Below are 24349 nucleotides of genomic sequence, written 5' to 3' on the forward strand. Positions count from 1 at the left end.
ACAGGTGAGCGAAGCTGGGCTCCCCTAGCCCAAGCTTGGACAGGTGCCGGGGGAAGTGGGGAAGGTCAGGGCACAGCCGAAGGTGTGGTACCCAAGGCTCAGCTGCACGCTGCGGCCTCTGTCTGACTTTCTTCTCCTTTTTGGAGGTGCTCAAGACAGAAGGGCAGGGGCAGAGAGGGTGCCCCTAGAGCAGCCCCAGCCCAGACGGGCTTCAGCAGGTTCCCACCTATAAAGAGCACCAGGTTCTCGGCACACCTTGCCCACCCAGGCCCACGCGCCCTCACCGAGATGGCGTCTTTGGTGCATGTGTCAATGATGGGCTGCAGCAGGTTGTCAAATTCATTCATGTCCAGCTGGGTCTCCTCCAGAAGCTTCTGCATCTGCTGCTCCACTGCGTGGGCCACAGCCGCCGTCACCTGCTCCTGGGAGGCCAGGCAGGACCAAGACTGACTGTGAGTGCCCCACCGCCAGCACTAGGAGGCCCTGTCCCTCACACTTGCAGCCTGAGACCCACATCTGAGGCAGTCATGGGTAAAGCAGGCAGAGCAGGCAGACAAGAGAGCAAGAAATGACACAGGGAGAGATAATGTCCACCCCCGACTTCCGGGTGACACATGGAAAGATTAAGACCAGAGGAATAAAGAATAAGGAAACTCTGCAGACCAATTCATCAGTATAAGCGACCAATGATGTGAACAGACAATATTGAGTGGATATATAAATGGTCACTAGTCAGGAGAAAGGAGAGCAACCTCACTAGCAACCAGGGAATTGGAAATTAAAACAGGACACCAGGGTTTCACCTACTAGATTGGCAAACTGAGAGATAGCTGAGATCCAGTGCTGCTGTGGGGACAAGTGGTCAGCTCAGGGCTGGCTGAGGCCAGACCACCAAGCCTATGACGAGCTCTGTCTAGAAACTGAGGGCGAGCGATCTAGCATGTTTTGTTATGAGCAATATGACAATATTTTATGTCTTAAACCTAGTAATAAATCTGGGGATGGTATTTCAGATGTCTTATTGATTCATCCTACTGTATTTGGCCAAAGTATAAGACTGTGAAGTATCGGGACAGAAAGGTCCTTCCCCACAACACTTTGGGGGTGACTTGGCTAACTGGAGCCAGTGCCAACAGCACCAAAGGTCACATGGCATTCTCTGTTACACAATTTCTAACATGCAGTCCTACTTCTAGGGTCCACTTCAGCTAAGAGCTCATGGGATGATTTCACTGAAATGAGAAGCAACTCTGTCCAGTGTCAGGGGTTGGGCTAAACATGCCATGGGTGATGACAGCATTGGAATGATGATGGCTGACATGCACTGAGCCCTAGGTGGCCCTGTCCTCAGCGATGATGCTTGGTAACAAGTCCTCCTGACTCATTACTCAGCTATTCTGAGTCTCGAGGTGCAGATGCAAAAACTGAGAAGAGAGTGAGCTCCAGGTACCAACCTTAGGACCAAGAGGAGGAGGGGGAGGGCCCTGGCCTACCCAGGACACCCATCTCAGAGCGGGTAGGTGGGAAGGAAGAGGAGGAGCAGGCTCTGTACCTGTCTGAGGGCCAGCAGGTGTTGCTCCTGCTGCTGCAGGTTCCACTGGCTCTGCTGGATGAGCTCGTCCATTGATGGGGCTCCCTGGGCCGGTGGGATGGGTGCTGCAGGGGCCAGCGGGGGCTGTGGCAGGGGTGGCAGAGCCGTGGCCGGCTCCAGCTCTGGGGCCTGCTGCTTGCAGATGACTGGCAAGAGAAGAGGAAAAGTGGCCCCGTGAAAAGATGGCCAGGGTCTAGGTGTCCCATCAGTCACCTCTTGGGTAGCTCTAGGCCACAGGGGCTCCCCTCCCTACACTCACCAACCACAAGATCTCTGCACTATGCTGAAGCCACCCCCACCCCCACTAGAGTCTCCCCTCACTCCCAGTCTGGCCCTTCTTCCCCGCCCTCATTCCCCCAATCTCCCAGGGCCCAGCCCCCACTCCCTTCCTGTGTCCCATCCACCACCTTCCACCTTTGTGCCCATCTTCTCTTTGTAGACCTCAGGATTGTCATCTTGCCACTATCTTGCCTACGCTGTCAGTCTTCAATGTCCACTGGCACAGACCAATCCCAAGCCCAACCTCTTCCACCCTCTCCACCTCACCTAGGCCTGAACTGATGCTAAACTCAGGCCACAACCGCTGTGGGACAAACAGCCCCACCCCAAGGGTTCTCTCCTAATCCCCCAGCCTCCTCGGAAGCTATCTCTGGCCTCTGACACCATTCCCTAATCTATTCCTCACTTTCAGGACATCAAAGCTACCTGACTCTGGCCAGTGAGCCCAGAAATCTGTGGTCCCACAGCAGGAGCAGGCCAGCACCCCTAAGCACATTATGTGGCCCCTGACACCCTGCCCCTCATCTTCCTTCTCCTGACTGTAAGGGGGAGTCCTCAACATTCGGGGGTCAATTCGGATTAAGCCAGCATGGGACACCCATCCCACTGACAGGAGACTGAGTCGGGGTGGACGCGTGGATGAGAAGGGACAGGGTAGGGAGTGGGGTTCTGAGGGGAAGGGTTGCCGGATAAAATGGCCTCCTCAGCAGCCTTTGGGCCTTGTCTGGTCTGAACGTGACAACACACTGCTGGAGCCTTCTTGAGTCCCACCCAAGGCGCATCATGGGGAACAGAGTAACTGCTTAGGTTTGGTTGGGCCTTCTGGTGTTTGCACCCAAGGGCACCCTCTGGGATACCTCCCTGACTTGCCTCTGGACGCCCACCCCTCCACCCTCCTAGGTATATTTCTTCAGCAAATCTGTTCTCTTGCTCTCATTTCATTTTCTCCCTCTTCCCCAGCAACACCTAAAAGACACCTGGCTCCCATTCTAAAAAACTATCCCTTAATCCCATGCCCCTCAACAATTTTACAACCAAGATTCCACTTTATCTCCTTTATCTCATGCTACAGTCGTCTGGCTCGGGCCACCAACCCCTATCCCCATGGCCACCAGGGACATCCTAACTCAACCTGATAGTCTCAGGTCCCTGTATCACTTGGCCTGTGTGGCTGCCCCCACAACCCCTTTCTCTCTTTCTGACCCTTAAATGCTGGGATGTCTGCTCTCTGCAGTTCCCAGGGGAATCTGATATAGTTCTGTGGCTGCAATTATAATCTGCACACCATGATTGTTAAATCTAGCATCTCCACCTGGATTCCTCGAGCTTTGGACCTAACTATAGCCTAAAAAGCCCATTGGCTTTCCACAGCACCTTACACAAGCATGAGTTTCTTTTTGCTCCATGCTCCTACCCCACTCAGCCCTGCTCCTGATCTGTGGCTGGCATGGCTATGCCCACATACCCAAGCTAGAAACCTAGAAGATACATGCTCTCCTCTCTCCCTTGCATTTCACACTAACGAGTCATCCCGTGTTGTCAAGTCAGCTTCCTAAATCTCATTCTGATCTGTCCATGTCCGTGCTGTCACTGCCATGACTCTGCTGTCACCTGAATCATCCTGGAAACTGGTCTCTCTGCATCCAGTCTTGTCCCCTCTGCCCCTTCTCCACATGGATGCCATAGTGCTGTTCAAAGTGTGGTCCAAGGACCAGTTGGGCGATACTAAGACTACACCAGTACAGAAATGGTGTAGGAAGCGTTTTGGCACTTTGATAATAATTTGATGTTTCACGACTCACATTTTTACTGTATTTGCAAAGATGTACTTTCTACAACAAAATGAAAATTTTAAGAAACAAAACACCAAAAACAGGTCCTGCACCAGGGTTTACAAAATGCTATTCTAGAAGAGTCCTGAAGCTCAGTCTCTACAGGTCTGTTCAGGTCTCTTCAGGTCTGTTTCCTAGAGCAGTGGTAACACTGCTCTAGGAAACAGACCTGAAACCCTTCAAGAGACCTCCAAAGCTCCTGAAAGAATTTGTAAGTCCGTAGCAAGCCAGCCCTCCTTACTCTGCGCCCTCACTCTGGGCCAGTCCAAGAACCAACCCCTTCTCTGGGCTTCGGCCACCCTGAGCTTTTGTCTCTTCTACTGCCCAGCCCCTCCTAAGGCTCTGCTCTGCCTACACACTTTTCTCTCCCCAGTTTCCAGCTGGCTAGCTCTGACACACCCTTTATTCCTAACTAAATATCATCTCCTGCAGATAGCACTTCCTGAGCCCCAATCTTCCCCTACTAGAAGTACCTTCTCCTTCTCTGGTTATGGCACCAAGGCCCAAGTAGCTTTGGATTTCTGACACTGTAGGGTGGGGTGAGTGGGTTCCCCTTGCCAAGAGAAGCAGCTCTCGTCTCATGATCACTCCAGCCAAAGCACTGTTCTCCCTTTCCTGGTTATGCCATCAGTATCGACCTGGTGTCGCAGTTCACGTACACAAGCCCTTAACTCCACCTGCCCCCTGGCCCACTCCCTCAGACTCAACTCACTGACCTAATTCAGACCTTACTGTCAAATGCTCCGTTCATCCCACTGCTGGCCTCACTGGTCCCAGCCTCCATTCCTGCTCCCTCTAGCCCGGCCACAAAAACCTGACCACCCCCACCTTGTTTCAAACTCTCTCATGGCTTCTTATTGCCGGTAGCAGGGGTTTTAAACTTGGTGTGCCAGGGTCAAGGAATGATCACTCCAGAGACACATAAGCACATACAACATTTCACCTACAATTTCATGTGGCTGATCTCCTCCACCTCCATCTCAAACCTAAATAGGCGAAAGAAGCCCTGGCCTGGGGTAGAAAAGCCAAACGTTCCCCTGGCATTTCCACACCAGATCAAACCCTTCTCTCTTCTATACGTGTTCTATGCTCCAGCATAGAACAGTCCAGGGTCCCAGTCCAGCCCCCTATCACTTCCTCCCTGGAAAACACTTCCGCTGACCTCTATCATCACCTCGGCAAAACAACAGAAGAGTCCCCGATCCTGAGCCCAGGAGGATCGATAACCTTGTTCTCCATTACACAGGGCCCTAAGCACGGCGGAAGGGATCATGAATTCTGAGCTACTTTATTTTCAGAGAAAGAGCATGCGACCCAAAAGAAGGCGGTTTGTGGCAGAGGCCGCACTGGAATCAGAGAAAGGAATCGTTCGAAGGGGCGGCCCGAGAGCTGGAGAAGACTCACGCTGCTGCTGTTCCAGCGCCAGCTTGCACTTATAGTAACTGTAGAACTCGCCTCCAAACAGAAACGAGAATTTTGGGTTGTCTTTCTGCTTCTCCATCGTCATCTTCTCAAACTCGGGCCCGTTGCGAGCCACGAACTGGGCCAGCTTGTCGATGACATTTCGAAGCTCCTGGTCTGGAGAACGGAGAAAAGGCCACGCGGGGCGTCAGCGAAGACCGCCCAAATCCGGGGGCCCTGACGCCCCAGCCCCCGTCTGCCGGGCCGGGGTCCCTTGGGGTGGGCTCCGCAGAGGCCGCCTTTGTACGGGTCCCGATAGGGGCCACAAGCGCGCCGGGAATGCGGCGACCCGTGAGAGAGGCCGCAGGCGAACCCGGGAGGCCGCGCCTCGTTCCCTCCTAGTCCCAGGAACCCCGGGAGGCGGGGCGGACCGAGAGGGAATTCCAGGGAGAGAGAAACGCTCTCTAAACTCGGGCTGGGCCTCACCGTCGGGCGGCAGCGGCATCTCCATGGCTCCGGCTGCCGTGAACGACCTCCGGCGCCTCACGATCCCCCACCAACGCCGTCTGCGGAAGCCGGCCGGAAGTGGCGCGAGGAAGCCGTTTACGACGGGCCTCGCGGGGTGTTTCCGCCCGCCACTTACGGCTGTCGCCCGGAAACCCCGGAAGTGAGAGTGGGAAGAGGGCGGGAAGAAGCTGAGCGAAGCCTAGCGCTCAGGAGGGGCTGGCATGAGCACGCGCAGGAGTTTTTCGCGCAGGCGCGAAATGGGCCCTTGTCTAGCGCCTCCTCCGATAGGCTAGAGTAGTATGGACCGCTGGCCGTTATCCGTACATGGGGCTCGTCCCAGCCGCACGTCGCAGCCCGAAGGCTTGCGGGCTGCGTTCTCCGCGGGCCCAGAGTCCTAGGGAGGTCTTGACTGGGTCGGGGCGGGGGTCTGTGTTTCCTCCTCCAGGGGCTGCGGCGAAAAGACTTGGAGGTGAGATGCGTACAGGAGGCTTCTGGGCCAGCCCCGGGAGTGGAAGCCGAACCGGAGGCACCGGGCTTGGCTTAGTGAGATTCAAAAGATCTTCCCACTTGGTTGCTTTCTCTTGACCCAACGCTTTGGTAAGGAAAACTTTGGGGCCAGGACCCTCCATTCTTGCTGGCCTCCTCTTTGGGACTCGCGTAGTTTCTGCGCAGTTGTTTGTCCAAGCAGCCTGGAAGGAGCACCCACGACCTTCAGTGCCCAGCCTGCTAGACTGTGGCTCTTCCTGAAAGGGACAATGACATCGCTTTTAAAATGAGTGTCCACATAAGAAACAGCCAAACCTGTAGAGAATTTTTGAGTTTATGTGACTCAAACTGATGATAATTGTTGGGAAGCAAAATCTCAAGGTTGAGAAAATGCTTTGGGAAAGGGCAGTTTTCCAGCTTATTTTATACATTAGAATAAAAAGAGATGAAGGGAGGGTTTCATGAAATCCACTGGTGGTAGATTAAGGGGGCAAGGGAAAACAAAGGGATGGAAGAAATCTCTGGGATTGGCCAAAAAGTCAAAATAGAGAAACACTTCTTTTACATTGGTGGGTATAGGGTAGTTAATAATTAACATTTACAGCTCGAGATGGGAACAAGATAACAATGAGGGGTTCTGTGGTCTGTGCTCAGGTGTGGTTGTGTCCTGAAGGGGTCTAGAAAAGATTACTCTGACATTTGAAAGGTATGTTATCTTAGATGCAAAAGACAGACAGGCTCATTTAAGGAAAAGATTGACCTTCGTGAAGGAAGCTACCGGTCTAGGACGAGATGACTCATCATGACTCACTTTTAGTTACGAATTTTTATGTTCAAACCATCCTACGTGGTTACTTTCAGTCTCTGAGTTTGTATGAGTTTGTAAGGCCCACCACACGGGCTTCCCTTGAGCTTGTCGGATTTAGCATGTGGCCCTATTTTCGTCCTCACGAGGTTGAAGTTAACATGGTAGTTGTGGGGTAAGAGAACAAGCAGCAGCAAATGATAGAAACGCAAACTGAATGTTCTCCATAACCTGACCCTCTTGAGTGCCATAGTTGACACTTGGTCAACTGCCCCTATCTTCTATGCAAATCCGCATACGTGTATTTTAGATCTATTTCTTTTTCACTGTTATAAAATTTCTCCTGACAGGCTGAGGGATTGCCTCCTGTATGCCAGATATATTGCTTTAGACTGGGGGTTGGCAAACTTCTATATTTGATCTTAGCCAAAAGGCCGAGAAGGGATGGCAAACTTCTCTAAAGGGCCAGAGAGCAAATATTATAGGCTGTGGTGTGGGCCAAGAGGCAAAATCAAGGATAGTATGTAGGTACTTACATAACCCAAGAGAAAAATGCCCATAACATTTTTTATTGGTGGACTTCAAATATAATCACTGAGTACAGTTTTTAAAATACAGGTCTAATGAGGACGGAGTGCTTTTGGGAGGGGTCCCAAGTTCGTCTTTCTTGCTATCCACTGATTGCAAATGTTCTCCTGTAAAAACTGTTTTTGGTCCACACAAATAAGGGTTAGATGTGGCTTGCGGATGCAATGAGTAACTCAGACCAAAACTTTCGTGAGCCCACAGTCTACGGGGTGGGCAGAGACCCGTATATCGACAAACATATCATGACAAAGGTTAAGGAAAACAACAGGGTGCTGAGACCTTGGTAAAGGAGGAGGGCAGGGTCTACACTGGTAGGGTCATCTGGAATGGAGGTGTGAGTGCACTGAGATCCCAATCTGGAGCTATCCATGTTAACACTTCAGGCAGAGGGCACATAGTGGGGTTGTTCTGTTTAGTATTAGGCTCGATAACCTGGATAGTGTGGGCATTTTTTCATGTCAGTAAAGATCTATATCAAGAAGTTGTAACTAGTGATCTGCCATGGATGGACAACATCTAACATATATGCATTTTTGCGAGTTGAAGACACATAGCATTTATTAGATTCTTAACAGGATCTATGAACTAAAACAGGTGAATCTGTATTGTCATTTTTAATGACTGCATATGATGTGGATTTACTGTAATTTTTAATTTTCAATTAGAGTTGACCTTCAATATTATATTAGTTTCAGGTTTACAGCTCAGTGGTTAGACATAATTTATGAAGTGATCCCCCAATTAGTCTAGTACCCACATGGCACTATAGTTATTAGATTATGATTGACTATATTCTCTGTGCTAAACTTCACATCCCCATGACTGTTTTGTAACTATTTGTACTTATTAATCCCTTCACCTTTTCCACCAAGCCCCCTCCCATTTGGTAATCACCAGTTTGTTCTCTATGTCTGTGAGTCTGTTTCTGTTTGTTCATTTATTTTGTTCTTTAGATTCCACATATAAGTGAAATCATATGGTATTCCTCTTTCTCTGTCTTACCTCACTTAGTATGTACTCTAGGTCCATCCATGTCATTGCAAATGATAAGTTTTTTTATGGTGGAGTAGTAATCCATCGTATATGTGTACCACATCTTCTTTATCCAATTGTCTATTGATGGGCACTTAGGTTGCTTCCATATCTTAGCTAATATAAATAGCACTACAATGAACATGGTGTGCATATATCTTTTTGAATTAGTGTTTTAGTTTTCTTCAGATAAATACCTAGAAGTGGAATTGCTGCGTTATAAGGTAGTTCTAATTTTTTGAGGAACCCTCACACTTTTCCATAGAGTCTGTACCAATGGATTTACTGTAATTTATTAAAGCTAGACTCTATGGAGTCTCTTGGGTTGGTTCCATTTTTAAATCACTACTAAAAATGTTTTAGTATATGTAGATCTTGTGCTGAATCAAAGGGTGTGCACATTTAATACTGATATTGCTCATCTGCCCCAGAAAGATTGTACACTCATGACCACTACTTTCATATGTTCGTTTCAATGTTAAAAATGTGGTTATCTGAGACTGAAAATTTAAGCATCACAGGGCTTCATCCAGGCTCATTTCAGTGGGCCAGTCAATTCTCTGGTCAGAAGAAAGCAGAGAGTTGGTAGAAGTAGAGGCTGCTGCAGAGATGGCCTCCAAGAACGTGGAAACAAGACTTAAATAAACTGCACAATCCTGGGTGAGATGAACTTGCTGAAGGGACCCACCTAAAAAGCAAAATGGAAAGAAGTTAAAACAACATGCATACCCGGGTGCTTTGATCCTGTTAATGTGCTGTGAAGAATGTATCCTAAATCAGAAGTGTAGCTTAAGGGGGCAGGAGAAAGCACACTTGTCCCATAAAATGATTTTTAAATGTGGAGCAATAAGGGTTAATTGTAGGACATCCCTGCAAGGGAATACTACAGTACCATGTACACAGACACAAAATCAAGAGAGAATATTTAATAATGTGGGAAAATGTTTCTGGCATATTTTTAAAAAGCAGATTAAAAATAATACAATATGCCAGTTTAAATACACACACACACACTAGATGGAACTGCTGTTTTGTATTTTTTTAGCAATAAACTATTTACACATGTATCTCAGTGATATATTTTGGAAATTGTTCCTTCTACATAGATCTTTCTCATTTCTTTTTGATATTTTAGCTTCTTCAAACTTAAAAAAGTATACAGTAAAAGTTATTTAAAAAGTAGGGGGTGACTGAGGAAATCTGGGCCAATCCAGACCTACAGTCTCAATAAAGCCAGAGCTTGGTGTGACTCACCTGGTGTCTCCTGCGGTAACTGAACCCTATGTAGTCCACTAGCTGAAGCCACAGGAGGAATGATGTGGGAACAGAGAAAGTCCTGTCCTGTGCCGGAGCATGGAGAGTTTCTTGGGCCTGATCACATCACAGTGCAAACCTCTGGTCACAGGAGTTGCCCTGAGGCAAACGGGTATTCGAGTCTCTGGAAGAGGACATTCCTGAGTAGGAGTTCAGACTCTAGTATCTGAACGATGAGGCCGTTCCTAAACCTGGCCCTAACTCCTAAGGTGGTAACTCTATTCTGGGTCAGAGCCATTCAAGGCCCTGTTGGAATTGCTGCAGCAGACTGAAAAGTGACGTGGGTCATCCAAACTTGAGGGCTCCCTCAGGGTCTTACTGTAGCACTGTGGCCCAGGTAAGTAAAATGACAGATACATCTTGGACCACAGCAGCTCCTCTTAGGGGTATATAACAAAGGTGAAGAAAAACAAATGAGCTCACTATTGTGGTTACTCTGCTAGGCAGAAGGCCCCGAGCTTGGAGTCAGACTGGGTTCAGGCCTGCTTTATGGGCTAAGTCGACTTCCTGTTTCTATCTTCCTCTGTGAATTGGGGCTAATCTATCCTATTTGGTTTCTGATGGTTAAATGAGGCATTTAAATACAAAATGTGCAAAAAATATCCTGTAAATTATAAATGCAAGTCAAAATATTCCCATATGTCCCTTAAATAATCACTCTGCACTTTGCTTAGTATTTTTTCACATACCTCCAACATAGCACCTTAGTTACACATCTATAAATTAAACTGAGTTCCCTGAGGGTGGGAGGCTTACATATCTGTTTACTGTACTTGGCACATATTAAGTGCTTAGTAAATCACTGAACAAAAGGATTATGAATTAAAAAGATATGGGCAGTTATTTTAATAGAAACTCATACCCTTTGAGGAAAGAGTGAAGAAATAAAATTGAGTTACTACAGTCAAACTGCTAAATAAAATCAAGTAGGCTGACGCATGAGGAAATGAATCCATTCTTGCTTTAACCAGCATGAGGACTTAAACTTTTGAACCTTTCAGTTGTGTCAATGCCTGGAGATAAATTTCCCTGGACAACCCTCGGAAGGACTTAGGAAAATATGACATACTTAGGAAAACAATCCACGTCGAGACCACATAACTTCTGGAAGAGTAGCATCACAGAGCAGTCCAGAGGCTCAGAACGCAGGACTGATTGTTCTCAAGAATGTACTTTTTACCATGAGAACTGTTTTTTGTACTTTGGAATACTCTGAGAATTGCCTAGTTTTGTTTCTGATTTGCAAATCCTAAGACCCTTGAACAGATCTTTGTCGTTTATTTCTAGCCAAAGCCTTCCGACTCTCTTATGCTTCGTCAACACCTTCAAGTGGAATTGAAAATTCTGTTGGGAATGGTTTCTGAGTCATAGAAGGAGAACTGGGCTTTGGAGGTAGACAGCTGTGTGATCCAGACAAATGACTTAACTCCTTTGGGCCTCGTTTTCATCTGTAAAATAAGTAACAAAACTTAACACAAAGAGATTATAAGGATTGTGTGTGAAAATCCACCACTGCATCAGGCATGTAGCAGGTACTTAGTATTAGGTATTACCCCTCAGAAATATGCTGCATAAGCACAGCTGCCCCAACATTCTTGGGTTTTCCATGTCTTTGTTCAGTAAAGGCATGTCATTAACTGTTAAGCTGTGATTCTATAATTTTATTCTACCATCTCATAAATTCATAAATCACAGGTCCTAAATTTGACTCAGGAAAAAAAAGGATATGAGAACCAGGTCAGTTTCTCTTGTCTACCTCTTGTTGCTGGGCACACTGAAGATAGGGTCACTCAGAAAGAGACCCTCGCCAACAAACTGGACCAGTTCCAATTCCCTGGAGATCATCATTTATTTTTGGTAAATGCCATCAATGAATATAACACAGTATCATTCCCACAGAAGTCTATAGCATTTAAGTCTTGAAAACAGGTGAAAATTGAAAAAAAAATTCACAATTTTCAGATCCTTTAATAATTTCATGTTCTATGCCCTTAAGGCTGTTAGATCCTTAAGGTACTGGGTCTGGTTACGTCCCAGCGATAATAAAGGGCCTGTTGCCTGATGGATGCCAAATACACAGCAAAGGTCAGGGATTCCACGTGCTGTTTCACTGGAACGTATTTTGGCTTCTCTCCTTTGTAACAAGGGTTTGATTTTCCCTAAAATGAATGACTTAAGGTGCTTAAAAATTCCACACCAAGTCTCAACACAATAAAACACTATTCAAAAATGCCCTCTGAGCCTCAGTTTCCCCTTTGTAAAATGAAAGAGTTGGGTTAGAGTTATTGTCGTAGGCCAGGCCACACCACAGATGGGTAAACTGAACTCACCGCCACAAACCCCAGCATTGGGGAGTGTGAGGGAAATAGAGCTGCTAATGCGAACATGGGAGCGGGGTGGGGGTGGTGGGCCAGGGCTAGAAAACTGGCCTTCAAGAGGTCAGTGCCAGCTCTGAACTGTCAAGTCTCAAAAGTATGTCTTTGTATTTTGACTTAATGATTTGGTCTGATATGATTGTCTCATTCATTCCAGTGTATATACTTACTGTAAATTTATGTACAGAATTAAATATCCCATTTATTAATTTATAAACCATAATAAAACCAGTCAGTCATTTCCTTTCACCAGCAGATCTTGCACTGGAAAAGGAAAACTAATAAACAAATTTCAGCAACATTGGAAATTTCATTAAAGCTGAATGGAGGCATAATTCATTTTGGAGTTCAATTGTATGTTCAAGGAGTCAGTTACTCTAATTATTAACCAGTGAGAAAACCTCAACTGCAGATTCGACTACCTCTGGGGAAGGCACCCAGTGAGCTCTTCTCACCAGTAACACCCTTCAGGATTGCCTTTTCAGGTTTCAAACAGCACATCTCAAAACTTGGCCAAAGTAATTATAAGCAAGCAAACAACAGGCAGTGGAGACTCCTGAGGCTGGTGGTTCATAAACTCACAGGCTAAAAGTTATCTGTGACCTCTCCAGGAGTGGTCCATTCATGAGTTGATAAAATGAAACCTCTTAAATACAAAATTCTAATTATCAAAAACAACCAGGAGTCAAGCATAAGCTATGTCACTTCCTCTCTGAACTGGGAAACGTCTCACTCACGAGGAGGTAAAGGGTGATCCCCATCCCATCTGCTGGAGACAGTGTTGAAGGAAGAAAGCAGCCATCCAGCCATCTTCATGGACCCCAACCAGTGGTGCCCTCAGGGAAGGAGGATACAGTCCTGCGTGATGTCAGCAAAGATAGAGACCCCAACCTGGACCTTGGCACACGTAATTTTCCTGATGATGTGAACTTGACAAAACCCAAACTTTTTCTTGACCAAAGCATCTCATCTGGCAAAGCAGATCTTAGCTTGGTGCTCGCCCTTTTTCTCCTTTACCAGGACATGATTCAGATCCCAATGTAAACACAAAAACAGACCATGGAATCAAAGCACTGTGTTCTTGTCTGACACAATCATTAAGATGTTTTTGATTCATTCCGCTTTCAGCGATTGTGGTCATTCGAGAGACGCTTCTCAGCACCATTTCTTCCTACGGAATGCCAAAATGCGTCAAGACAGGCATCACCAGTGGGAACTTTTCTTGTTTTTAAACATTTAAAAACAAAAGGGTTTTCAATTCATAAGCTAGTCCTCATGTGTCCCCTCCTGGGGACCAAGGCATAAACACACACAACTACAAAATATTCCCTAGAAAAATGCGAGATCCTCATAAAATCAATACCTCTTCAACATCTCGTGAAGTCATCACAGCAGTGAGGACCCACCAGAAAAGACAAAAATGACTATTACAGAAATAGAGCTTGAAACACTGAACATGATTTCCTAATGATCCCTCCCCCAGCCTCTAAATCACCTCCTCCTTACTATCCCAAGAGAAGCAATGCCCTGCTCTGCCCCTCATTCTGGGTCCCCACACATACCGACTGATTTGCAGGTCAAATAATCAGCTTCCAAGAATTCAATGCTAACTAAAATAGCTGTTCACTTGGGAGTGCTTGCTAGTAACTGCAAACGGCCATGGGGCTGCAGGGAAACTGAGTCCATCTCCTTGCCTGCACTGGGATCTGTATCCACAGCAATCCTGCCTTTCCAGAGAGTTATCTGGAAAGCAGAACAAGAACTCTGAAATAAATGACTTGGAGAATAAGTCCACGCAGAAAGGTAAAATCTAGCCAAGATCTCCACAGCGACACCGCCCTCAGATGACAGACTCCAAGAAGGAAAGGCATGAAACATCAGAACTTGAGGGTGGTGATCCTTGCTGCAGGGAGGTCATCCTGCTGCCCTGGAGGCTGGGAACCCCGAGGTCCTCTGATGGTTTGTGCACCATCCCTGTGGTTGGGCTTACATTCACTGGTTGTCAGACGTACTGCTGGGTGTGGGGGAGAAGTCGCAGACGGCCCACCCTGTCCTCTAGGTTCTACACGTCATAGCGGTTCAAACTGTATGAGTTTGGGTAGCTCTGCCGGCTGTACTGGAAGTGGTCTGTTAAGATGTTGTTGCGGCCATACTGATAGTCCCCATGCTGGGGGAAGAGGATGCCATTGTGAGGCTTCTCCAGGGGGCTCCGAAGGTGCTCTTTACTGTTCAGGTCCCCCGCTGTGATGGGGAGGAGGTGCTTCCGCGCTTGCTGATTCGCATCGTACTTGGTCTGCAGGGTCAAGAGAGCAGTGAGACACATGGCTCTTTCTCCAGGACATGCACAGAGGACAGGGAAGCTCAAGATTCACAGGCAAGCAGCCCTTCAAGGCCAATGCAAGTGTTGCCCCAAGTGGGGCTCAGATATGGTCAGTAAACAGTTAAAGGACTAGCCCTCCCTGTTAGCCATCCCATGTCCTTACAGGCGACTAAACAGAGCCTACGTGAGGAGAGAGCAAAATCCCGACAAAGCCTCAGTGGACCCGAGAGCCACGGCTGGAGCAAGGCAAAGGCCAGGGTCATCCATGCGGGAAACGGAAGGCCAGGGTGGGTGGGGCTGTGCCAAGACCACAGACCAATCAGTGGCAAAGCTGAGAGCTAGAACCCGCACCTCTCAGCTCCTGGTGAGGCTCCTTTTATTCTCCGCCTCCACCAACTCTTAGTGTCTCCCTGGGTGTCGAGGGGACAGCTTTCCTCATCCCAAACTCACCTTATTGTACAGGAAGACACCCAAGATGGCTGTCATCATGCCCAGGACGTTGGTGCTGGTGACCGGGTTCCGCAGCATGATCAGGGACACCGTGATGACCATGATTCTCTTGGTGGCGTTGGCGACCGAGTAGCTTAGAGGGCTGATGAGGTTGAGGATGCTGAAGGCGATGACATTCTGGGCAAAGTTACAGAAACCGCTGACAGCCAGGAGCAGGAGCGTCCAGGGCCACTGGTACACATAGGTCTATAGACAGGGGGTCAAGAGAGCACCATGATTACAGGCCTGCCTTGGCAGAGGTGGGGGGAGGGGGCACAGAGTTGCTTATTGGGGTAATAGTGGGTGGGCAGCAGACCCAGGTGGGTCCTTGTGTGATACCATGTGCTCTATATGTAGCATAGCCCCTAACCCTCACTACAGTCTGCATGGCACAAGTCACCACCACCGTCACCATCACCACCTCCCCCTCCTGCTGAGGAAGCAGAGGCTTGGAGAGGAAGTCAGGTGCCCAGAGGGCACAGAGCACAACGTGAACCAAAGGCTTCCCTCCTTCATTCCTGGACAGTGAAGACCAGGGCCCTCAAATTAGCAGAGCAATGTCTGCTTACTGGACATGGTTTCAGTTTGATTGGGCTCCTGTAACAGACACCACAGTCTTACAAACAGGCATTTCTTAATTCTGGAAGGTTGGAAGTCCAAATACCGTGTCTCATTGTGGGTTTCCTGGTTCCTAGATGGCGTTTTCTTGTGGTGTCGTCGAGTTTCAGAAGAGGCAAAGGCGCTCTCTGGGGTCCCTTTAAGTGTACCAATCCCACTGATGAGGACTCCACCCCCATGACCTAATCACCTCCCAAAGGCCCCAACTCCTAACACCATCACATTGGGGATTGGGTTTCAACATGTGGATTTTTGGAGGACACAAACGTTAAGACCATAGCAGACATGATGCACTCTATAAGATGAGGAGGTCCTGGAAAGAAGGCCCCCGAGTGTGTGAAGAACCCTCAGGTGCAGAGCCAGAGCTGCCAGGTCTGCCCCATTGCTGGGAGTCCTAGGTAGCTGCTTGACTTCTCTGGTCAGTTTCTTGTCTATGTAATGGGGGATGATTCCTGCTGAGCCCACACATGCCACAGCTGTGGAGATCAAATGCGATCATGGCTCTGTAAGTGCTTTAAAACAATACCAAGCCACACAAACATGAGAAGAAGGCGATGTTATCAATACTGCAGTTATTGTCTGACTCTCACTGGAATGAGGCACTTGGGTTAAGGGGACCCAAAAGTCAAGACCCACAATTAGCAGACATTTGGACCAGAGAACTTCCCAAAGAGTCTGGGTTGACTCCTGGACAGGCAGATGGGGGAGAACTAGGTAGGCCCTGCCCTGGCCAGGCGGCTGGGGATGTTCAGTGCTGAATATTTATGCATTTATATCTATTCACGGCTGGGCATCAGAAGGCATGCAGCACAGCTCCTGCGCTTCCCTGGCCTCCACAGCCCCACCTTGGCACCAATCCTCCAGGCCAGGGAACCAAGAAGCTGTACAGACAAGGCTGCCAGGACATGGCACACTAACACAGACAGCCCCAGGCTGTACATCTGTCTAGTGTCCATGACCCAGACAACAGTGCTGGGATAGCCCTGCAGCCCAGTGCTCTGAGGGCAGAGCAGTGTCAAGACCTGACGTGGCTCCATCATGCAGCAAAGCTACAGCTGCTTGGCAGCAGCTGCTCTCTGCAGGACAATTCCCGGGCCACAATGGCCTCGGTTGTGGAGAGGACACAGCTGGCTCCCTCAGGACGGTGGCCCTTCTAGGACAGGAGCTGGAGCAATCTTAGGATGGCTGGCTGATTCCATCTCTACCACCTTCTGAGAGGGAGGGATCACACAGTCCTCTCTAAGGTGAATAAGACACACTTAGGTGACCTACTCAAAGTCACCTAGACTTTTGCCCCGAGCTGGGGTAACAGCCTTTATAGGGCACTGTCGAATAACGTGTTCCTAGGCTGTTGTTAGAATGTACAAGGGCCCCATCAAGGTAAATACACACACACACACACACGCACGTGTGCGTATGCACACATACATACACATAGCCTCAACAAGTAAAAGAGAATACTAAAAGTAATTATAAAAAAGGTAATCACTAGAAGAAAACTGAAAAACGTCCTCAATACAAGAAAAAGCAAAGAGAGACCAGAGCAAAGCCTAATATGTACATGTTTGTATGTGTGTGTATACAGAGACACCAAAGAGCTGCAACATAGAGAACTGACAACAAACATATTGATGATATAATGCAGCCAATGAAAGAAATGGGAAAGACCTAAATACATCAATATGGAGTGATCTATCTCCAGGACATATTATTGAGTGAAAAGAGGAAGTTGCTCTTTTCTAAATATCTAAAAAGTCACCTTTTGTGTAAAGAGAATGGAAGGTATGAATATATACAAGTTCACTTATATTTGTGAAAAGAAACACTGAGAGGGTAAATCAAGAGCATAAAAATGGCTACCTACGGGAGAAGGGAAAGGAGAGAGTGGAGATGACAGGGACTGACCCAGACTTATCATCTGGTTTGGGAAATATAAAGATTTGACATATTTAGTAGGGGCAAAAAAAAAAAAGCAATGCCTAAAAATTGAAAACAAATGCAAGTAAAGGAACTCAATTACACAGTAAGTTTGTGACACAGGCACATTGCGAAACGATTAACTCAAGTGCCCTTAAGAAAAGCATTTCAATTGTACTCTAAGTCCTTAATGTCGTCAATAGATTCTGATGTATAAAGAAGCCAATTTACCATAAGCTAATTGATATAAACAAGAGTTAAGTTCCTACGGCATCTCATTAACACTGTCATAAAACATTACTCGAGGACCTGTTGTACATTTTTAAAGGAACATGTTCTAAGGAAAAAGAGCTGCACAAAAATATTAAACTTCTCTCAGTGCTCAACCCGCAGCTGTCCCTCAAGATTCTCATTCTGAAGTGATTATATGTGTATACAGTGGAATCATGTATGTGAATAACTGGAGTAGAGTAGGATAAGCAAATAGAAAATGTTGTGAGAAACCAAGTGTTCCAGAAAAGATATAAATAAAAAAATCAAAGCAGTAATAAATCCTGAGATAGTAAATGGAAACCGGAAAGAATCAGTATGAATTCTCCCTTCTGCTCTCGAATATGTCTTTCGTAATGTTTCATTGCAAAGATTTAAAAGCAACGATGGCCCAATAGGGGTGAGCACACATGGCATTCAGACTGTGTCTCTAAACGCCACTCTCCACTATAAGCAACCTGCGTTCCCCAAGGAGTGGCTGATGGCAGGTCTGGGATGGGAGGTACATAGATTAAGGAGGACATCCTGCTGGACCAAAAGTCATCAAAAGACAGGATAATTTGAATATGAAAAGACTAATATATATGACTGACAAACACAAATGCACAGTGACACTAAAGAAAAAAAATAGAACCCTCCTCCATCCCTCAAAAAGGAAAGAAAACTTCAACTCACTGGTTAACATTTGAACTCTTAACTCTTTACTTTGAAAATTGGTAATTAAAAGGAAAGAGAAGCATTGATCTGCCTCTAGTGCACTGTACTTCAAGGTAACAGACTAGTCCTGGTTGACTTGAAAGTTCTTAACAGAAAAATCACAGCTCATCAGTGTGGAAGGGAATTAGAACAGAGCCACAGTTAGCTCATCTGGTAACTGGAGATGTTCTCTATCACATCCACAGGTGGTGCTAAAGATTAAAGATCAATGTCAAGAATCCAGACAGACCTAATAAACATTTACTCCTCCCTAACTCAGGCCTAGAAGAGCCACGCCCACCTCCTTGTCACTGTCACCTGCGTTAGCACTCTCTGGAGGCTGGCCTGGCGGGGGAAAGAGGCTATTCCCTGTGCTGAGAGCTACAGCTAGAATCGGAGTAAATGGAAACATGTAGAGATGACACCAAGAAAGGAATCGAGCACAGTTTTCAAAAGAATGAGAGCTGCACCAGGCTATTAAGATAGGAAAGTCCCTCATCCTGGCAGTTTTTTCTTCCTTCATGCCACCAGTGCAATGCAACTGCTGTTAGCAACTGCGATCTAGCACAGTGGAGAAAGAAATGCAAAGGAAGTCGACGTCCTTGACTGCACACAATGTGAGTTGACAAAGATCTGAGTGTTCAAAGGCCTAGGCTGTCAGAGGCCCCAAGTGCCCCAACATAGCAGTGTAACTCCCCAACAAAGCACCTACTTTGGAGCCATTCAAGAAAAGGGTATGTTTTCAGGCCTGGCCAACTTACCAGGTCACTGCTGACCAGGAAAGCGGAGAGGTCCACTAAGACCCATGTAGGGATCATAAAGAAGACGGCGTGGCAGCCTAAGATGTTCAGGAGCCGGAGATGGTGGATCCGTGAGTCTCTTAATACCTAAAGAGAAAAAACCTCTTTAAAGGCTGATCAACATCTTAAGTGGCAAGAAGGGCTCCAGTTACCCAAGCCCCAAACACAGTGACTGTACATTAACCCTGACATCCAAGTTTGACTGCCAAACCTCCAAGTGCACCTATGATGAGACATGTAGCTAGTGCCCGAAACAAGCACAATGTTTCATGCACAAAGAACCAAGGAAAGAAAAAACCCCCCAGCAATCCTCAATGCTGGTGAAGCTGCAGTAAAACAGGCAATCTGAAATCCCAAATTGGTATATAGCTATTTCAGAATACAACCAGGTAAAGTGTATCAAAAGCCATAAACATCTCATACTCTCAGATCCAAGAACTGGAAGCCAGTCATGAGGAAATAACCTGAGAGAAAAACATTATGCAGAAAGATGTTCATTACTGTGTTATTTGCAATGAATAGTTGGAAATAGTCTGCATTTGCAATAGAACTGACTGCATTAATTGTGGTACCTGAATAGAGTGTGATTATTACAGGAGTTGAGAGCAATGATTTTTAATGATACGGGAGAATATGATGTTACAATAGTTAAGTGAATAAAGGAAAATTCTAAAGTGTATCTATAATATTACAACTCTAAAACCTGCAGAAAATAGCCCTAGCATTAATGGTTCTCTTTAGGGGACAGTACTGTAAGTTCACTCAATAGCGTGGAAATCCTTAAGCAGGGGGGGCAGGTCTTTTGATATTTCATCTCTAGCACCCACTATAGTGCCTGGCACACAGTAGGTGCTCAATTCTGACTTTTTTCTTTGGGCTTTTCTCTATTTTTCACATTGAACATATGCTAATTGTATAAAAAAAAATAAGCGTTTAAAAATTAAACAACAAATAGAAAACCAGCAGAAGGGCAACATGATTTTTTTTGCTCCAACACTAAGAAATCCCTACTTGGCCACTTTTTCGAATGCTACCCATGTACCCCCCAAAACACCATGCATACCCCAAATGGTGCCCAAATACCTTTTTGGAGAAAATATTCTGAAGTGAGAAGCACAGTGTGGCTGCAAGGGCACTGATGAGCCCCCACATGTCAAATGACAACTCAGTGACAGTGGCCAGCAGGACGCCGCTGATGATGGGAATGAGTGACAAGTACACCTGTGGGAGGAGGAAAGAAGGGCTGTCAAGTTGGGCTGCCCAACATAGATACCCAGGGGAAAGCCTCAGCCACTCTCCTCCCTCACCAAAAGGACACCTTTGGACAAGAGCATTAGCTGTGACAGTGATGCTCTGGGGGTTAGGGAGGAGGAAGATAATTATCAGAGTATCTGTGGCAGAGCTATGTCACTGTGGGCAGCCCCACTCCCTATACCATTAACCCCATTAAGAGCCCCTGCTCAGGGCCACAGACCAGGGCTGCTCCTAACAAACCTATCCAGCTGCCACCACCAACACACCAGGGTCTGACACCCTGATCCTCCAAAGGACTGGCAGGATCCTTCTTCTAAGATGCAGTTACCCATGGCTAAGACACTGCCCACACCTTCTCTTTTCCCCTCGGGTCTCAGTTTACATACCATTCACAAGGAGAACTACCCCCGCCCCGTCAGGTTTCTCTGCTGCGTGTTCCCAGGCACAGAGCTCTCCACCCATTATAAGTGTCCATTACAACATCTGTGTCCCTGTACTTCTTTAGGGCAGGTCCTTGCTCACTGCTCTATCCTGGTGCCCAGCACGCAGTACACATCCAATTAACTGCTGGCTGAATGAACGAGTAGCATGCCGTGATAGGAGGCCTTCCAGAAGGTCCAAGCTTTCCAGAGCCTGGTGTACGGAATGGTTCCTGAGCAATGCTAGCTAAATGGATCCCAAATTCCAGAGAAATGGGATCCATTTCTGACATATAACTCCTCTGACTCCTTCTACAAAGGACATGCTTAAAGTACTGCGAAGATTTTAGGAGAGGGTGGTGAGGCCCTCCTACTCCCTACCACCCCACACCCCTGTGCAGAGCAAGGGGCTCTGAATCCCAGCTCCCCCATTACTGGTTGTGGGCCTCAGATACGTGACTCTCCCCTTACAAGTCCACTTCTTCCCCTAAGATGACCTGCCTTATCTGCCTCACAGGGTGGGTCCATACTTATTCCATCATTACCATTACTCTCCTGCACAGGCCATTCCCAACTGTTTCCTCACTGGTTGAAGTTTCTGGTTCCTTGCCCAACCTGGGTCCAATGTCCCACACAACGGAGAAACCTGATCAATGTGCTGTGATATCGAGTGATGCAGCTGCATCACGGGCAACTCCGACCCAGGAGACTAGTCACATCTGACATCACCCCGGGGGCAGGCAGCAGAGCACACCCTGGTCTTTCAGGGAAAAAGGCTGAAATAAAAAGTCAGCTGGAGGTGGCCCAATTTCTGTAAGTTGATCCAGGGCAGCGCTGTTCTGAGTTACATAAAATACAGGAAAACTGACCACGTAGAAAAGAGGTACTCTGTCCAACATGAAACAACTTCCAGCTGAGACAACAGTTGTCTCACTTTCACATAAGGACAGAAGCAAGGCTGTCTCTGGCTGAAGCCACAGCTTCTCTTGCCCCAAGCCAGAAAATACCCTGGGCTGACATCTCAAACAGATCCTGGATTGTACCCAAAGCATCTTCCTTATGCAGTCCAGGGTTCTGTGTGTTGCTTTCACTTCCATTCTCAAACATTCTCAATTCCTGGCTGTTTTTATTTTGAAGGCTCTGCTGAATTTTGGCCAAATCAGACTCCTTTGACTAGCATCTCATTTCTGACCCCAGAAACCCCAACCTGACTCCTGTCTCTTGCAAAGAAGTGAAACTCTGTCAAAGTTCTGTTCCAGCAAGAAGTCAGATGTTCCATCCTGGGTCCTACTGGAGGGGTACTGGGTGCCTGGCCAAGGTGAGACCAGGTCATCGACTATCTGCAACCCCGGGCAGGGAATCAAAACAGGGAGGGAAAGAACCTGAGAGAGACGGCTGCATCCAAGAGACCACACAGTCAACAACTCAGGGACACACCCCACACACCAGTGCCCACAACGTGATTTGAAAAAAATTAGCAGCAAAAGGGCCACCAGAGGCATCTAATCTGACTTCCTTTTTTGACAGGAAGCCTGGCAGCCTGCATGCCTGAAGCCTGGACCACGTCACCAGCTGGGTAACAGCCTCTCCTTGCGCCTCCACCTGCCCAGAGCCCTCCTGGCTTACCTTGGTGCTCTGTTTCTCCTTCATGATGATCCGGGACAGGAGGACCACCCAGATGGGCATGGTGGCCTTGACTGCAAAGAGAGGAAACGGGCCCTCACAAAACAGCCCTGGACTTGGGGAACACACTGGGAGCCTGTCCCAACTCTACCGCGGGTTGGGACAGCTTGGCAGCCCCTCGAACCTCTTCACTCTTCTTTCCATGGGACTTCCCCACAAAACCAATAGTTGTGGTCTGCCCCGCTTGGCTCCCAACTCCCTTCTCAGCTTCGCCCTCCCTAGACCCCCGTTCGTGTCTCTCCCCTGCTGACAGCCTTGGCGGGCCCCAACCTGTCATTCTAGGCCGGACACCACCCTCCGGCTGACCGCGGCACCCACCGGTGTGCGCGTAGGACACTGGCACCTTCCAGATGCTGACGTGCGCCGACACCGATGCGAAGTACTTGCCGAAGGCGAGAGGAAGTACATAGCGCGGGTAGAACCGTGGCGGCAACAGCGGGCCGGGCGACGGGTGCTGGCCGGGCCCGGGGCCCGAGACTGGCGGCGCGGGAGGCACGCGCCACGCGCGCAGCAGCGGTGGGAGCCCAGCGCATAGAGCCAGGATGTGGCACAGCGAAACCGTCACGGGGAACGGGAAAGCGCTCAGGATCACCTTGTTGACCACGTTGCCACCCGCGCTCAGCGCGTACCACAGCAGGCACAGAGCCGCCACCCGTGCGCCCTCGCGCGCCCCGCCGCCGCCGCCCGCCGCGCTCGGGCCCCCGGCCCCCGCCGTCACCGTCGCTGCCGCCATCCTGCCCCAGCAGCCACCCCTTCCCGCCCGTCCGACGGCCCGACGCGGGGCGGGAGCGGGGCGGGAGCGGGGCGGGAGCGAGACCGGGCGGGGCGGGCGCGTCGGCCAACGCCGCTCCTCATTGGTCGTCGCCCTCTCGTCACCGCCGCGCGCCGGCCGACGCGCCCACCACCACGTAGCGAGCTGAGGCCCCACCTCCCGCGGATGGGCTTCTGGCGCGGGCGGGGTCTATCCCGGAAGCGGAAGGAGACGCGGGACGAGAACTGAGTGCGGCAGCAGTGATAGTCTGGCCACGGCACCCGGAGCCGGAGCGGAATGAGCGGGAGCGCGAGGGCCCTGCCGCGCCGGCATGTATGAGCCAGTCATCGAACTCGGGGATCACGCCTCGACGTCCGCGCTACACCGGCGCCTTCAACTAGATTTCTAATGGCCGGGAGGCGGCGGACACCGGGTGTGAAAGACTGAATTGTGACAGGCTAAATCCTTTCTGCAAGCCTGGAGCGGGATCTCCAGGGGTCACGATCCTCGGGGTCACGTCCTGAGACCCGCCACGACGTGCTCTGTGCGGTAGGTATGATCCTCTCCGTCTCACGGACAGACCTCGGGCACTGTCTACAGGGCTCTGCGGGAGGGGGCGGTGCCATGCCCGACTGCTGATGCACCAGGACCCAACCGGATGGAGCAGCCGCAGTCCTCAGCGGAGAGAAACAAGACGGTATTTTCAACAAGATAATCTACTACTTATAGGACTTTCATTTGCTCCAAAAGTCATGTACTAACATTTTTTTGTTGTTGTTGGGGGGCGTGTCTTAAAATTCTTTGTGTCCTCACTTGCCAAATTAGAAAGTGCCAACCCACTTATCTCCAAATTGTTGGAGGGAAACCTTAAATTCTTAAAGATAGGCAATACCTACCCTGGGACTTAATGTATACTCAAGGA

At 48.4% G+C, this 24349-nt stretch overlaps 2 protein-coding genes across 3 annotated transcripts in view; both read right to left on the reverse strand.

Moving 5' to 3' along the window:
• The window catches only part of CHERP (calcium homeostasis endoplasmic reticulum protein), an 18599-nt gene extending 12870 nt beyond the window's left edge, over positions 1 to 5729 (reverse strand). For both annotated transcript variants that reach the window (XM_039867717.1, XM_039867719.1), the window contains exons 1-4: positions 5590 to 5729; positions 5107 to 5280; positions 1553 to 1737; positions 285 to 422 (exon numbers count right to left, since the gene is read on the reverse strand). In XM_039867717.1, coding sequence (XP_039723651.1) covers positions 285 to 422; positions 1553 to 1737; positions 5107 to 5280; positions 5590 to 5614 — 522 coding nt within the window. In that variant the 5' untranslated portion in view covers positions 5615 to 5729. The remainder of the gene's footprint in view (positions 1 to 284; positions 423 to 1552; positions 1738 to 5106; positions 5281 to 5589) is intronic.
• Positions 5730 to 11665: 5936 nt separating this feature from the next.
• SLC35E1 (solute carrier family 35 member E1) lies at positions 11666 to 23424 on the reverse strand. Its single transcript, XM_039867733.1, has 6 exons — positions 22995 to 23424; positions 22620 to 22690; positions 20404 to 20541; positions 19282 to 19407; positions 14981 to 15226; positions 11666 to 14503 (listed from the first exon to the last, which is right to left on the reverse strand). The coding sequence occupies exons 1-6, from the start codon at positions 23407 to 23409 to the stop codon at positions 14273 to 14275; spliced, it is 1227 nt and encodes a 408-aa protein (XP_039723667.1). The 5' UTR covers positions 23410 to 23424; the 3' UTR covers positions 11666 to 14272.
• Positions 23425 to 24349: the final 925 nt, after the last annotated feature.

This window comes from Pteropus medius, unplaced genomic scaffold, assembly GCF_902729225.1.
Source record: "Pteropus medius unplaced genomic scaffold, Ma_sr-lr_union100, whole genome shotgun sequence".
Taxonomy (NCBI): domain Eukaryota; kingdom Metazoa; phylum Chordata; class Mammalia; order Chiroptera; family Pteropodidae; genus Pteropus; species Pteropus medius.